Here is a 12,500-nt window from a genome sequence, read left to right as displayed (position 1 = left end):
GTATATATATATATATATTAGTGTGTGTGTATATATATATATATATATAGTGTGTGTGTGTGTGTGTGTGTGTCCAATCAAATCCTCCAAAATGATTGAACGTTACAGGAGAAGGGAAACATGCTTTACTCTCAGTGGAAGTCAATGGAACCAGACGTCTCTCCAAGTCATCTCAGGCCGTTTCTTTATGTCCCTTCATCATGAAATTTACACACCATGTAAAGAACAACAGGCCTTTTCAGATTATATCAAAAACTGAAATACAAGAGATAAACACACACACACACACACACACACACACACACACACACACACGCGTATATTAAGGTGCGTACGGAGATGCCGTGTACAGCGTTGGTTCAGTGCTGCTGACGGGGGAATAAAGTGCTGATAGCCACGTTAACGTGTAGTAAACGCGTTCCGGCCCGGCTGAGAGGCTGAACCGGCCAGGCGGGTGTGCGGTGTGTGTCCATGTGGCTGAAGCTGTAAAAATGCCCTCCGAACTGTTTTCATTCCCGGGTATCGTTCCAGTGCTTCTCCTCTAACTCCTGCTCTTTTTTGTGTTTTTCCTCCTTTCGTTCCTGGTCAGTGACCCTCGGCGTAAATCAGATCAATCCGATTAAAGCGAGGCCTTTATTCTCTCCTTTCACTGGGATGTTTTCCACATCTGTCCTCCTGCCGCGGCTAAGCCCCGGCTGCAGCTGTCCGCGCAACGGCTGATTAATTAATCAGGAGAGTCCGACTCCGGGATTAATTTCATTAGAGGGATGAAAAAACGAAAGAAGCCACGGCGGATGACAAATGGTGAATTACGCGTTCGGGGATTGATTAGCAGGCACATAATTATGATCGTGTATTATGGAAACGATGAGGAGGATCACTGGGAAAGAGCACGAGCTGCGGATGAGGGAAATTAGCGCTCTAATCCCGCTCTCTCTCTCTCTCTCTCTCTCTCTCTCTCTCTGTGTCTCTCGCTCACTCGCTCTCGTTATCTGGCCGCAGTTCAAATGGGACACGCTGAGAAAGGTGAGTCAATCTATCCGGGTATTAATGTCACCATCATCACCATCATCATCATCATCGTCGTCGTCGTCATCATCATCTGTCCGGAGCATCTGCTGCTGTGCTGGATTAGGCCTGGCCGATGAAACGATAACGATAATCATCATCTCGTTTTCCCACATCTCTGAGACGGTTTCGGCTCAGGGTTGTCGTCGTGTGTCTGTGTTTGTGTGTTTAGTGGCGACGGCTTGAGCTCCGAGCAGCCGGCAGTTCGTTTCTAATATCGATGACGACGTTCCGACGTTTTCCGTGGACTGACTGTGAAACCAGAGCCAGCCCAGACGTTTCTGTGCGTCTCGGGTGTTTTGGGAGAGTCAAGCTGTTCACGCCTCAAGGCAAACCAGTGGGCCTATTAGGGCATTAGCCTCTTTCAGCTAGCAGGTTTAGCTAGCGCTAGCAGTTTTCAGTTTTCCACATTAGCTAGCGTTAGCGGTTTTCAATTTCCCACGTTAGCCAGCGCTAGAAGTTTTCTGTTTTCCACGTTAGCTAGCGCTAGCGGTTTTCAATTTCCCACATTAGCCAGCGCTAGCAGTTTTCAGTTTTCCACGTTAGCTAGCGCTAGCAGTTTTCAATTTTCCACGTTAGCTAGCGCTAGCGGTTTTCAATTTTCCACGTTAGTCAACGCTAGCGGTTTTCAGTTTTCCACGTTAGCCAGCGCTAGCGGTTTTCAATTTTCCACGTTAGCCAGCGCTAGCGGTTTTCAATTTTCCACGTTAGTCAGCGCTAGCGGTTTTCAATTTTCCACGTTAACTAGCGTTAGCGGTTTTTGGTTTTCCACGTTAGCTAGCGTTAGCGGTTTTCAATTTTCCACGTTAGTCAGCGCTAGCGGTTTTCAGTTTTCCACGTTAGCCAGTGCTAGCAGTTTTCAGTTTTCCATGTTAGCCAGCGTTAGTGGTTTTCAATTTTCCAAGTTAGTCAATGCTAGCGGTTTTCAGTTTTCCACGTTAGCCAGCGTTAGCGGTTTTCAGTTTTCCACGTTAGCCAGCGTTAGCGGTTTTCAATTTTCCACGTTAGCCAGCGCTAGCGGTTTTCAATTTTCCACGTTAGCCATCGCTCGCGGTTTTCAGTTTTCCACGTTAGTCATGGTTCGCGGTTTTCAATTTTCCACGTTAGCCAGTGCTAGCGTTTTTCAGTTTTCCACGTTAGCCAGCACTAGCGGGTTTCAGTTTTCCACGTTAGTCAGCGTTAGCGGTTTTCAGTTTTCCACGTTAGCGGTTTTCAGTTTTCCACATTAGCGGTTTTCAGTTTTCCACGTTAGCCAGCGTTAGCGGTTTTCAATTTTCCACGTTAGCCAGCGCTAGCGGTTTTCAGTTTTCCACGTTAGCCAGCGCTAGCGGTTTTCAATTTTCCACGTTAGTCAGCGCTAGCGGGTTTCAGTTTTCCACGTTAGCCAGCGTTAGCGGTTTTCAGTTTTCCACGTTAGCGGTTTTCAGTTTTCCACGTTAGCCAGCGTTGAAAACAGCTAATGCTAGCTAACTCCACTAGCAGAAGAAGATTAACCACGCCGTGTCCCAAACCGCATACTAGCTCACTAGTGTGTAAAGACAGCGCACTCATTAGTGTGTGAAGTACGGAAGGGTGTGGTTTGGGACGCGGCGGGAGTTGTGCTGTTGAATCCGTCCTCCGCGCTCTGAGCCGAGCTGGGACGTCTGTAAACGCTGTTCTCCGGAATCGGAGACGGAGTTTAAACAGAGAAGCAGCTGTTATTCCCAGCGGCCCCGTTCACGCTGAGCTATAAACACGGCCTCGTCGTCCCTGCCTCGAGGCACGGGAGAGCGATTCCAGACAGCGAACAGTTTAAGGAGGTGGTTCTCCGTGAACACGCAGGGCAGCTGGACGAAGGGTTTCCGTTCACACATCACTCGCCACAGAGAGCAAGTTTTCCACAAACATTCCCCTCTCTCCCATCCGCTCCAGCAGAGCGCGGCTCCTCCGCGGCGGGGAGTATCCGCTCTCGGAGGAGCCGGAGACGCGCTGGCTTTCCTCCGTCTCGGTGAAGACCTGCGCCCGAGACGCCGCGAGTTTTATCCTCATTAAAGGGAAACTGCTGCTTCATTATGTCTCATTGCTGCTACTTGGTTGTAGATTTTCTGGCAGGAATAAAACTCTGGAGTTTTAGCAGGAAAGTTCAGTAAAGCAGTGGATTCCTGGATGTTGTTCATCTCCGTTGTCCTGATTGTTAGTTAGCAACACATAAAACAACCTCAAGCTAATTTTTAAAAAGCTAATCTCTACATTAAAGGGATTCAATCATGTAGATTCATCATCCGAATAATCGATTATTCACAGTAATCGATCGACTAATCGACTATCAGATGAGTCATGTGAGTGAGTGTGTGTGGGATGTGGGCGTGGGTGTGTGTATGATGTGGGTGTGTGTGTGTGTGTGTGTGTGACTGTGTGGGGTGTGTGTGTGTGAGTGTGTGTGTGAGTGTGTGTGTGTGTGTGTGTGTGAGAGAATATATTTGAATGCACTGATGTTGTTCCGGCTCGTTGTTTCCGCTGCTGTCTCTTCTCGTCGCTCTGCGCTGGTGTGAACGTGATCCGTGTCTGAGCTGCTTCACGGAGACTCGGCCGTCGTGCGGCGCTGAGCAGAGCAGCCGAACGGCCGGTAGAGACAGCCAGAGTCCAGACCTCAGCACCGCTGAACGGGTTTGATCACTTCAGAACATCAACCAGCTTCTCAGACTGAGCTCTGGAGGCGTGTCTGCAGGTTCTCTGAGGAGCTGGAAGTGAGGCTCCTGAGAAGAACGGAAGCTGGAATGAAGGGAAAGAGAGACACTCCGAACACAAATTTTTGCTGCCAAAATAGAAACTTTACAGTAGACGGGAAAACAGTCTGCACTTTAAGATTTAATCCCTGGCATTTCTAAAGGTCCAATCAGGAAAAATTGGGAACAAGAGATAATTTTTTTCTGCTGCTGAAATATGAGTAACTCGCTTGCTTGGCTGCTGTGAGTGCGTGAGTGTGTGTGTGTGTGTGTGAGTGCGTGAGTGTGTGTGTGTGTGTGTGTGTGTGTGTGTGTGTGTGTGTGTGTGTGTGTGTGCGCGCAGCTGGCTGAAGTGATGGGATCTGAAGTGTGTGTTTGTGTAGAGTTGTGTGTTTCAGCACTGACCGTGTTATTTCTGGCCTGATTTCGTCGAGACTCGCTGCATTCGCACATTTTTACATCATTATTTTTCCCCACAATAACCTTTAGCTTTATTGATTGCGTTTGGAGCCGCGGCTTCGCTCGGATTCAGACTCCCACTGAGCCTCTTTTCCCTTCTGCAGTGTCTAATCGGTCTTATTTACTGATTGTGCATCGCATTATCTTACGGCATCTTCTTCTTCTTTCCTGCTGGATTTGTTCTTTTTTCTATTTCTTTTCCAATAAGAATGAATGGGGCGCAAAAGTTTGCATCCCACTCATGTAATGTTCATTAAACACCCCGTTAACCACCTTGCATCACTCTAGCAACCTGGGATACCATAGCAACGTATCATCTTTGCAACCACCTAAAACACCATAGTAACTGTTCAGCAACACCCTGGAAATATCCTAATAACATCCTAGCTGCATCTTAGCGACATCCTAGAAACACTCTGACAATACACAAGCAATCACCTAGCAACCACCTGGAAATATCTTAACATTCTAGTAGCATCTTAGCAACATCCTAGCAATGCACAAGCAATCACCTAGCAACCACCTGGAAATATCCTAATAACATCCTAGCAGCATCTTAGCAACATCCTAGCAACACCCTAGCAATCACCTAGCAACACTCTAGCAATACAGATGCAATCACCTAGCAACCACCTGGGACACCACAGAAACTCTTTATCAACACCTTTGCAACCTGAAATATTATAGCAACCGTGCAGCAACACCCTAGCAACCACTTGGGATACCATAGCAACTAGTTATCAACACCTTTGCCACCAGCCACAATACCATAGTAACTATTTTACAACACCCTAGCAATCACTGAGAAATGCCCTAGCAAAACCCTAGCAACCACCTGGGACACCATAGCAACTCTATCAACAACTTTGCAACCTGAAATACTATAGTAACCGTGTGGCAGCACCCTAGCAACCACCTTGTTGAGAAGCTCCAAAAAGGGTTCTGTTATTGTTACGATATCAAGCTTGTAACCGTTGAAGAACCCTTTTTAGGGCTATATAGAACCATAAACACCACGTTCTCCATCAATCTGAAGAACCATTTATCCATGCAGAGTGTTCTTTGTGGGTTCATGGTGCCATATAGAACCATACTGAAGAACCCTTAAAGAGCCGTGTTTGTAGACCATCAGTCTGAGGTTGATGCGCTGCTGTTTATATAAACTCACTGATTGATTAGTTAATCAGCTTTATTGACCACGTCCAGCCTGAGAGAGTCTCTGCGTGATTAACACGTCCGAGTGGAACGGAAGGATTTCTTCTCTTTTCTTTCTTTCTATTCTTCCTTTTCTTTGTTGGTCCAGTTTTATTGTGTGTACTGAGAGAGATTACACCCTCACAGAGCAACACCGCCAGAGAGAGAGAGAGAGAGAGAGAGAGAGATTAGAGGGAAAAAGAAATAGACGGGCATGCTGGAGATGGAGAGAGGACAAAGGCAGAGGAGGAGGAGAGAGAGAGGTAAATAAATGGAGACGGAACGAGGTGAAACAAAGGAGTGAAAGAAAAAAAAATGAGGGAGAGAAAAGGAATACAGGTAAAGGGAGAGAAAGCCAGACAGAAAGAGGAGAGAGAGAGAAGTAAGAGTAAAAAAGAAATAGATGGGAATGGTAGAGATGGAGAGAGGGTCAAAGGCAGAGGAGGAGCGAGAGAGAGAGAAAGAGAAAAATGAAAAGGTAGAGAGAGAAAATTGAAAAGGGGGAGAGAGAGAGAAAAATAGAGAAATGGGAGAGAGAGAAATGAAGGGAGAGAGAGAAATGAAGGGAGAGAGAGAAATGAAAAGGGAGAGAGAGAAATGAAAAGGGAGAGAGAGAAATGAAAAGGGAGAGAGAGAAATGAAAAGGGAGAGAGAGAAATGAAGGGAGAGAGAAAAAAGTGAAAAGGGGGAGAGAGGAGACAAAAATGAAAAGGGAAAAAGAGAGAGAGAAATGAAGAGAGAGAGAGAAATGAAGGGAGAGAGAGAAATGAAGGGAGAGAGAGAAATGAAGAGAGAGAGAGAAATGAAAAGGGAGAGAGAGAAATGAAAAGGGAGAGAGAGAAATGAAGGGAGAGAGAGAAATGAAAAGGGAGAGAGAGAAATGAAAAGGGAGAGAGAGAAATGAAGGGAGAGAGAGAAATGAAAAGGGAGAGAGAGAAATGAAGGGAGAGAGAAAAAAGTGAAAAGGGGGAGAGAGGAGACAAAAATGAAAAGGGAAAAAGAGAGAGAGAAATGAAGAGAGAGAGAGAAATGAAGAGAGAGATAGAAATGGAGAGAGAGGAATGAAAAGGGAGAGAAATGAAGGGAGAGAAAAATGAAAAGGGAGAGAGAGAGAGGAGAGAAAATGAGTGTGTGTGTGTGTATATATATGTATATATATATGTAATCTGTGTGTGTGAGTGAGTGTGTGAGTGTGTGTGTGTGGTTGTGAGCAAGTGTGTGTGTGTGTGTGTGTGTGTTAGTGTGTGTGTGTGTGAGTGTGTGTGTGAATGAGTGTGTGTGTGTGTGTGTGTGTGAGTGTGAGTGTGTGTGTGAATGAGTGTGTGTGTGTGTGTGTGTGAGTGTGTGTGTGTGTGAGAGCTGAGCTGTATAATCTGTGTGAGTCTCTTGAGGGAAATTCCACCAGAATTCTGGAAGTTTCAGCAGAACCCGCCGGTTGCGAGTCGTCCAGACGGCTCGATGTGAAATCCTCGCTCTGCCGCTGAGCCTGACTCTCAGGCGTTAGGGGCTTTTAACCCCACACGTTGCCAGATATCCACTCTAAAACAGCGCGGTTGCCAGATCCCCTCTCTCTGAGGTCTCGGTGTTAGAGATCTGAATCATATGAGCCGGACTAAGGCAAGGTGGGGGTGGGGGGATTTAGTGGATGTTTGGCCACGAGAGACAGAGAGGGAGAAACAGAGAAAAACAGAGGGATACAGGCATGGAGGATGATAATAATAATAATAATAATAATAATTGTATTATTATTGTTGTTAAGTTATTATATTGCTATTATTATTATTATTAGATTTAATTTTCATTTGCACTCTATTATACCCAAGGTCACTTTACAGAGGCAGGGTGCAATAAATTAATGAATAACAGAGACAGACAAGCAGAGAAAGCAGGACAAAGGCAAAAAAGGAAGACCAGAGATAAGAAAGAAAGAAAGAAAGAAAGAAAGAAAGAAAGAAAGAAAGAAAGAAAGAAAACAAGAGAAAAAAATAGAGGGAGGAAAGAAAAAGTGGAGAGAGAGACAGAGAGAAAGGAAGAAGAATTTTTAGAGCAGAACGAGAGAATAAAGAAAAAGCTAAAGAGACGGAATAAAGAAAGCGTAAGGGAGAAAGAAAAGTGATAAAAGTAGAAATGGGGGGAGAGAGAGAGAGAGAGAGAGAGAGAGAGAGAGAGAGAGAGAGAGAGAGAGAGAGAGAGAGTGAGAGTCTCCAGGCAGGAACATGTTGAGCGTGTGCCCCTCCCTTTGCCCCTCCCCCCTCTGCTACACCCACACTCCCGGCATGGTTTAAGATTAACCTCTCCGCTCTGGGAAGAAGTTCAGGTGTGTTTACTCTGCATTTAAAGGGGAACGCCACTCATTGTTCAAAATTCCTGCATATTTAAAACGGTTGAGGTAGTGGAAACGCTCCATTCTACAGAAACTTTACGAAGTCAGAGCCATTCCCAGTGGTGGAGATAGGAACCAGACTTCCCTCTAAAAGCTCCTCACAGAAAGTTCCTACATGAACTGGTTCTGAATTCACTGCCTGATGACTGAGACGCTGTTTTATGAGAGTTTAGAGAACTTCAACTCCATTCATGGTGGAGGGAGACATGCAGGGCGCTGTGCGGCAAAATAGTCCCCAAAGAAAACTCATTATTCCAGATTTTCCACTATTTTCCATCATCAACATTCCATATGAGCTCAGAAGACGCGTGTAGGTTCTCTGGTGGTTCTGGATGGTTAATAAAGTGTCTATATCTGTGTTGTAGTCATGGCGACGCCTGGTTCCCATCACCACCACTGTTAAGACGTCTGGACCGTTTCACACCAAACCCTCTGAACCTCTGTTTACATTTCAGTGAATAAGTATAGAAATGCATAAATTTTACAGAATTGGTGGATTTACCCTTAAAGTGCTCACCTCACTTCACCTGCTTTCAAAATTCATTTCAGGAATTATGTTATGGGAATAAATAATCCTTTAAAGGGCCCACATCAAGGAAATGTCCATAAAAGTCTCATGTACTCTGTACCATTGTTGAAGTGTAATAGCACCAAATTTTCAAAATTTCTGCACAATTCAGGCTTTGAGATAACCGAGAGCTTCTGAGTGGGTTTGGTGTGAAGTGGATCAGACGTCTTTACAGTGGTGGTGATGGGAACCAGGCGTCGCCATGACTACAACACAGATACAGACACTTTATTTACCATCCAGAACCACCAGAGAACCTACACGAGTCTTCTGAGTTTATGTGGAGTGTGGACTGGCTGCTATCACCAGCACTGTGAACACTTCTGCCTCTAGAACAGAGAATTTCACACCAAACCACTCTGAATGACTTCGTTTACACCTTAATGATGTGATTATGCGGAAAATTTGAAAATCCGCTTGAGTTCCCCTGTAAGTAACTTGCCTAATGAGACTGTGTGATGTCCTGATATCTACAGAAACAAAAGGCTACATTCGGTTTTGTGCTGCGCCGTCGCTTTAATTTGGGATGGACAGACCCCGTTTTCTTTCTCTCCTCCTCCTCCACTCGTCCGCCGCTCTGTTCATCACCCCCTCGGCTGGTGTGAATTGTTGTTACACACAGATTTGACCCCTCCTGTCCCCTGCCCCCCCGCTGTGTTCAGAGACAGGACGTGCCGTGTTACTTTAGGACACAAAGAGACCCCCTGTGCTCTCTCTCTTTCATCTCTCTCCCTCTTTTCCCTCCTTTTCTCTCTCTCTGTCTCTCTCACCCCCTCCCCCCCCCCCCCCCCCCCCCCGCAATCACTCTTCTGATTGGAATTTGTTGTCTCGCCCGCTTGAACAAGGAAGAGATTTTTCTTTTCTTTTCACTCGTTCTCTCTGATTCTTTCTCTTCTGTTCCTTCTCCTCTTCCTTCCCACCTCTCTCTCTCTGTCTTTACTCTTTTTTTATCTGTCTTTCTTCTCTATTCTCTCTCCGTCTCTGTTCATCTTCTGTACTGTCTCCTCCTTCTCCTCGTTTAGCTTCTTTTTCTCCCCCTTCTTTCCCCTTTTCTCTCTTCCTGTTCTGTTCTCTCTCTCCCTCTCTCTCTCTCTCTCTCTCTCTCCCTCTCTCTCTCTCTGTCTCTCTCTAGTACTGTTGTATAGTTGTGTTGTTGTTGTTTCTCTGTGTGTGTTGGTTTGTGGTGAACCAGAATGAGAGAGAGAGAGAAACCACACACACACATTCAGTCCATCTTTATTGCCCCCCCATCCGTCTTGTTTGGCTCCCTGATCTGTGAGGAATGTAGATTCCAAGCGTTTAACCAAAGCGAGAGAGAGAAGGAGAGTGAGAGAAGGAGAGTGAGAGAGAGAGGGAGAGAGAGAGGGAGAGAGAGAGTGAGAGAGAGAGTGAGAGAGAGAGTGAGAGAGAGAGTGAGAGAGAGAGGGAGAGAGAGAGTGAGAGGGAGAGGGAGAGAGAGAGAGGGAGAGAGAGAGAGAGAGGGAGTGAGAGAGAGAGTGAGAGAGAGAGTGAGAGAGAGAGAGGGAGAGAGAGAGGGAGAGAGAGAGAGAGTGAGAGAGAGAGTGAGAGAGAGAGAGGGAGAGAGAGAGGGAGAGAGAGGGAGAGAGAGAGAGAGAGAGAGGGGGGGGGGAGGGAGAGAGAGAGGGGGGAGAGAGAGGAAAGAGAGAGGGGGAGAGAGAGAGAGGGAGAGAGAGAGTGAGAGGGAGAGGGAGAGAGAGAGTGAGAGAGAGAGAGAGAGAGAGAGAGAGAGAGAGAGAGAGGGAGAGAGAGGGAGAGAGAGGGGGGGAGAGAGAGAGAGAGAGAGAGAGAGGGGGAGAGAGAGAGAGGGGGAGAGAGAGAGAGGGAGAGAGAGAGTGAGAGGGAGAGGGAGAGAGAGAGTGAGGTAGAAAAAGAGAGTGAAAGAAAGAGGGAGGAGAGAGAGAGAGAGAGAGAGAGAGAGGAAGCTGTTCTAACATGTGGTTTAGGTTAACCACGTCTCGCTCAGTTTGAACTGAAATGGACAGAACGGACCAGCTGCGGTGTGTGTGTGTGTGTGTGTGTGTGTGTGTGTGTGTGTGTGTGTGTGTGTGTGTGTGTGTGTCAGGGTTGTGTATGCAGAGCAGAGGGACTACAGTTAAGTGATTGTGGTTGTAACGAAACCTCAGTAAGACACTCACAAAGGGGTCTCAAGGGGTCTCGGTGCTCCCCATAAACCACCCTTTCACACTTCCACACACACACACACACACACACACACACACACACACACACACACTTCATCTCTTACACACTCGTATGCAACAGTCTGAACACTGCTGGTCAAATTCCATGTTGCTGTTGATGCTCTGAGTGTGAATAAGTGAACACATCCTCTGCTGAGACGCACTGCTGCACACTTTCATACACAACTACTGTTTATTCGCCGGGTTTAACACATTGGAAACACACGTTCTGCTTCCATGTCTTTGTTCTGACTGCAGTGACGTGTACACACACACACACACACTCCTGGACGAAAGTCTTGGGACCCCCGTTCTAAAACCCACCGGCATTAATATGGAGCTGGTCCCCCTTTGCAGCTCTAACAGCTTCCACTCTTCTGAGAAGCTTCTACAGATGTTGGGGAGGGTCTGTGGGAATTTCTGCCCATTCATCCAGAAGAGCATCTGTGAGGTCAGACACTGATGTTGGACGAGAGGTTCTGGCTCACAGTCTCCGTTCTAGTTCATCTCAAAGGTGTTGGATGGGGTGGAGGTCAGGGCTCCGTGAGGGCCAGTCAAGCTCTTCCACACCAAACTCACCCAGTCATGACTTCATGGAGCTGCTTGGGTCACTGGGGCTCAGTCCAGCTGGAGCAGGAAAGGTTCTGATCTGCTGAAGGATTAAGGTTCCCCTTCACTGGAACTAAGGGTTCTAGACCAACCCCTGAAAAACAGCCCCATATCATCATCCCTCCTCCACCAAACTTTACAGAGTCCGGCAGGTAACGGTCTCCAAACCCAGACTCGTCCATCAGACGGACAGATAGAGACGCGTGATTGGTTGTTTCCACTGGTCCAGAGTCCAGTGGCGCCGTGATTCATACCACCCCCTGCATGTATTCAGTGCAGTGTTGGTTGTGCAGGCTAGTCCTGTGTTTCTCTAGTTTTACTGCAAAGTCAGGACGTTAAAGTCCTCACAGTGTATAAAAACCAACACACAGATGCTGCGTCCGGGCAGGCGGCGTCCCGTGGGTCTGGAGGGCTGGACGATGATAAAAAAGAGGGAGCTGGATAAACAACAGTAATCAGCGGCTTTTAGAGGACGAGAAATTAGCAGCAGGTCGAGAGGAAAGATGAGTGGAGGTTACGGTGTGTGTGTGTGTGTGTGTGTGTGTGTGTGTGTGTGTGTGTGTGTGTGTGTGTGTGTGTGTCGTTTTTTAATGATCAATATAATCAATATCAGCCTTTACAGTAGGTTAGAGGACTGCAACATTAAAGACCCCCCCTCTCTCTCTCCCCCCCTTCTCTCTCTCTCTCTCCCCCTCTCCCCCCCCTCTCTCTGTCAGTTCTCCTTTCTCTCTCTTTTCTTTATCTCTATCATTCCTCCTTCTTCTATCTCTCTTCTTTCTTTCTGTCCTTTTTCCTTTCTTTCCTTCAGTACTCTCACTTTTTCTCTTCTCTCCTTCTCGCCCCCTTTCTGTTTCTCTTCTTTCTCTCTCTCTTTCTGTCTGTCTTTCTCCGTCAGTGCTATCTCTTCTTATTTTTCTCTTTCATTTTTTTCCATCTCCATCTCTCTTTACACTGTCTCTCTCTCGCTTTCTTCTCTTCTTCTCACACCCACTCTGTTTCTTTCTTCTTTTCTGTCCTCTCTTGGTCTTTCTTCTTTTTCCCCTCTCTCTCTCTCTCTCTCTCTCTCTCTCTCTCTCTCTCTCTCTCTCTCTCTCTCTCTCTCTCTCTGTGTGTATTGGCTCAGGTCATGTCTGCTTCTGGATGAGACTCTCCTCATCTGGTTGTTCAAGCCTGTGGGTGTGTGTGGGTGTGGGTGGAGGTCAGACTGTCCTGCAGAAGGACAGCAGAGAAGTTTAATTAAATTTCAGAGTGAAAACAGACAGAAGGGGGACGAACTGATACTGAATCAGAGACCAAAACAAACTCCATGATTC

General features: G+C 46.7%; 1 protein-coding gene across 20 annotated transcripts in view; it reads left to right on the top strand.

The window, feature by feature from the left end:
- ptprk (protein tyrosine phosphatase receptor type K) overlaps positions 1-12,500 on the top strand; it is a 216,360-nt gene that overhangs the window by 2,628 nt on the left and 201,232 nt on the right. For 19 of the 20 annotated variants that reach the window (XM_037537658.1, XM_037537669.1, XM_037537668.1 and 16 more), the window contains exon 2: positions 1,003-1,026. The exons of the other annotated variant lie outside the window; for it this stretch is intronic. In XM_037537658.1, coding sequence (XP_037393555.1) covers positions 1,003-1,026 — 24 coding nt within the window. The remainder of the gene's footprint in view (positions 1-1,002; positions 1,027-12,500) is intronic. 20 annotated transcript variants of the gene reach the window in all.

This window comes from Pygocentrus nattereri, chromosome 4 (genome assembly GCF_015220715.1).
Source record: "Pygocentrus nattereri isolate fPygNat1 chromosome 4, fPygNat1.pri, whole genome shotgun sequence".
In the NCBI taxonomy this organism is placed as follows: domain Eukaryota; kingdom Metazoa; phylum Chordata; class Actinopteri; order Characiformes; family Serrasalmidae; genus Pygocentrus; species Pygocentrus nattereri.
The sequence above is the reverse complement of the archived record's forward strand: the minus strand, read 5'-3'. Positions and strand labels throughout refer to the sequence as shown.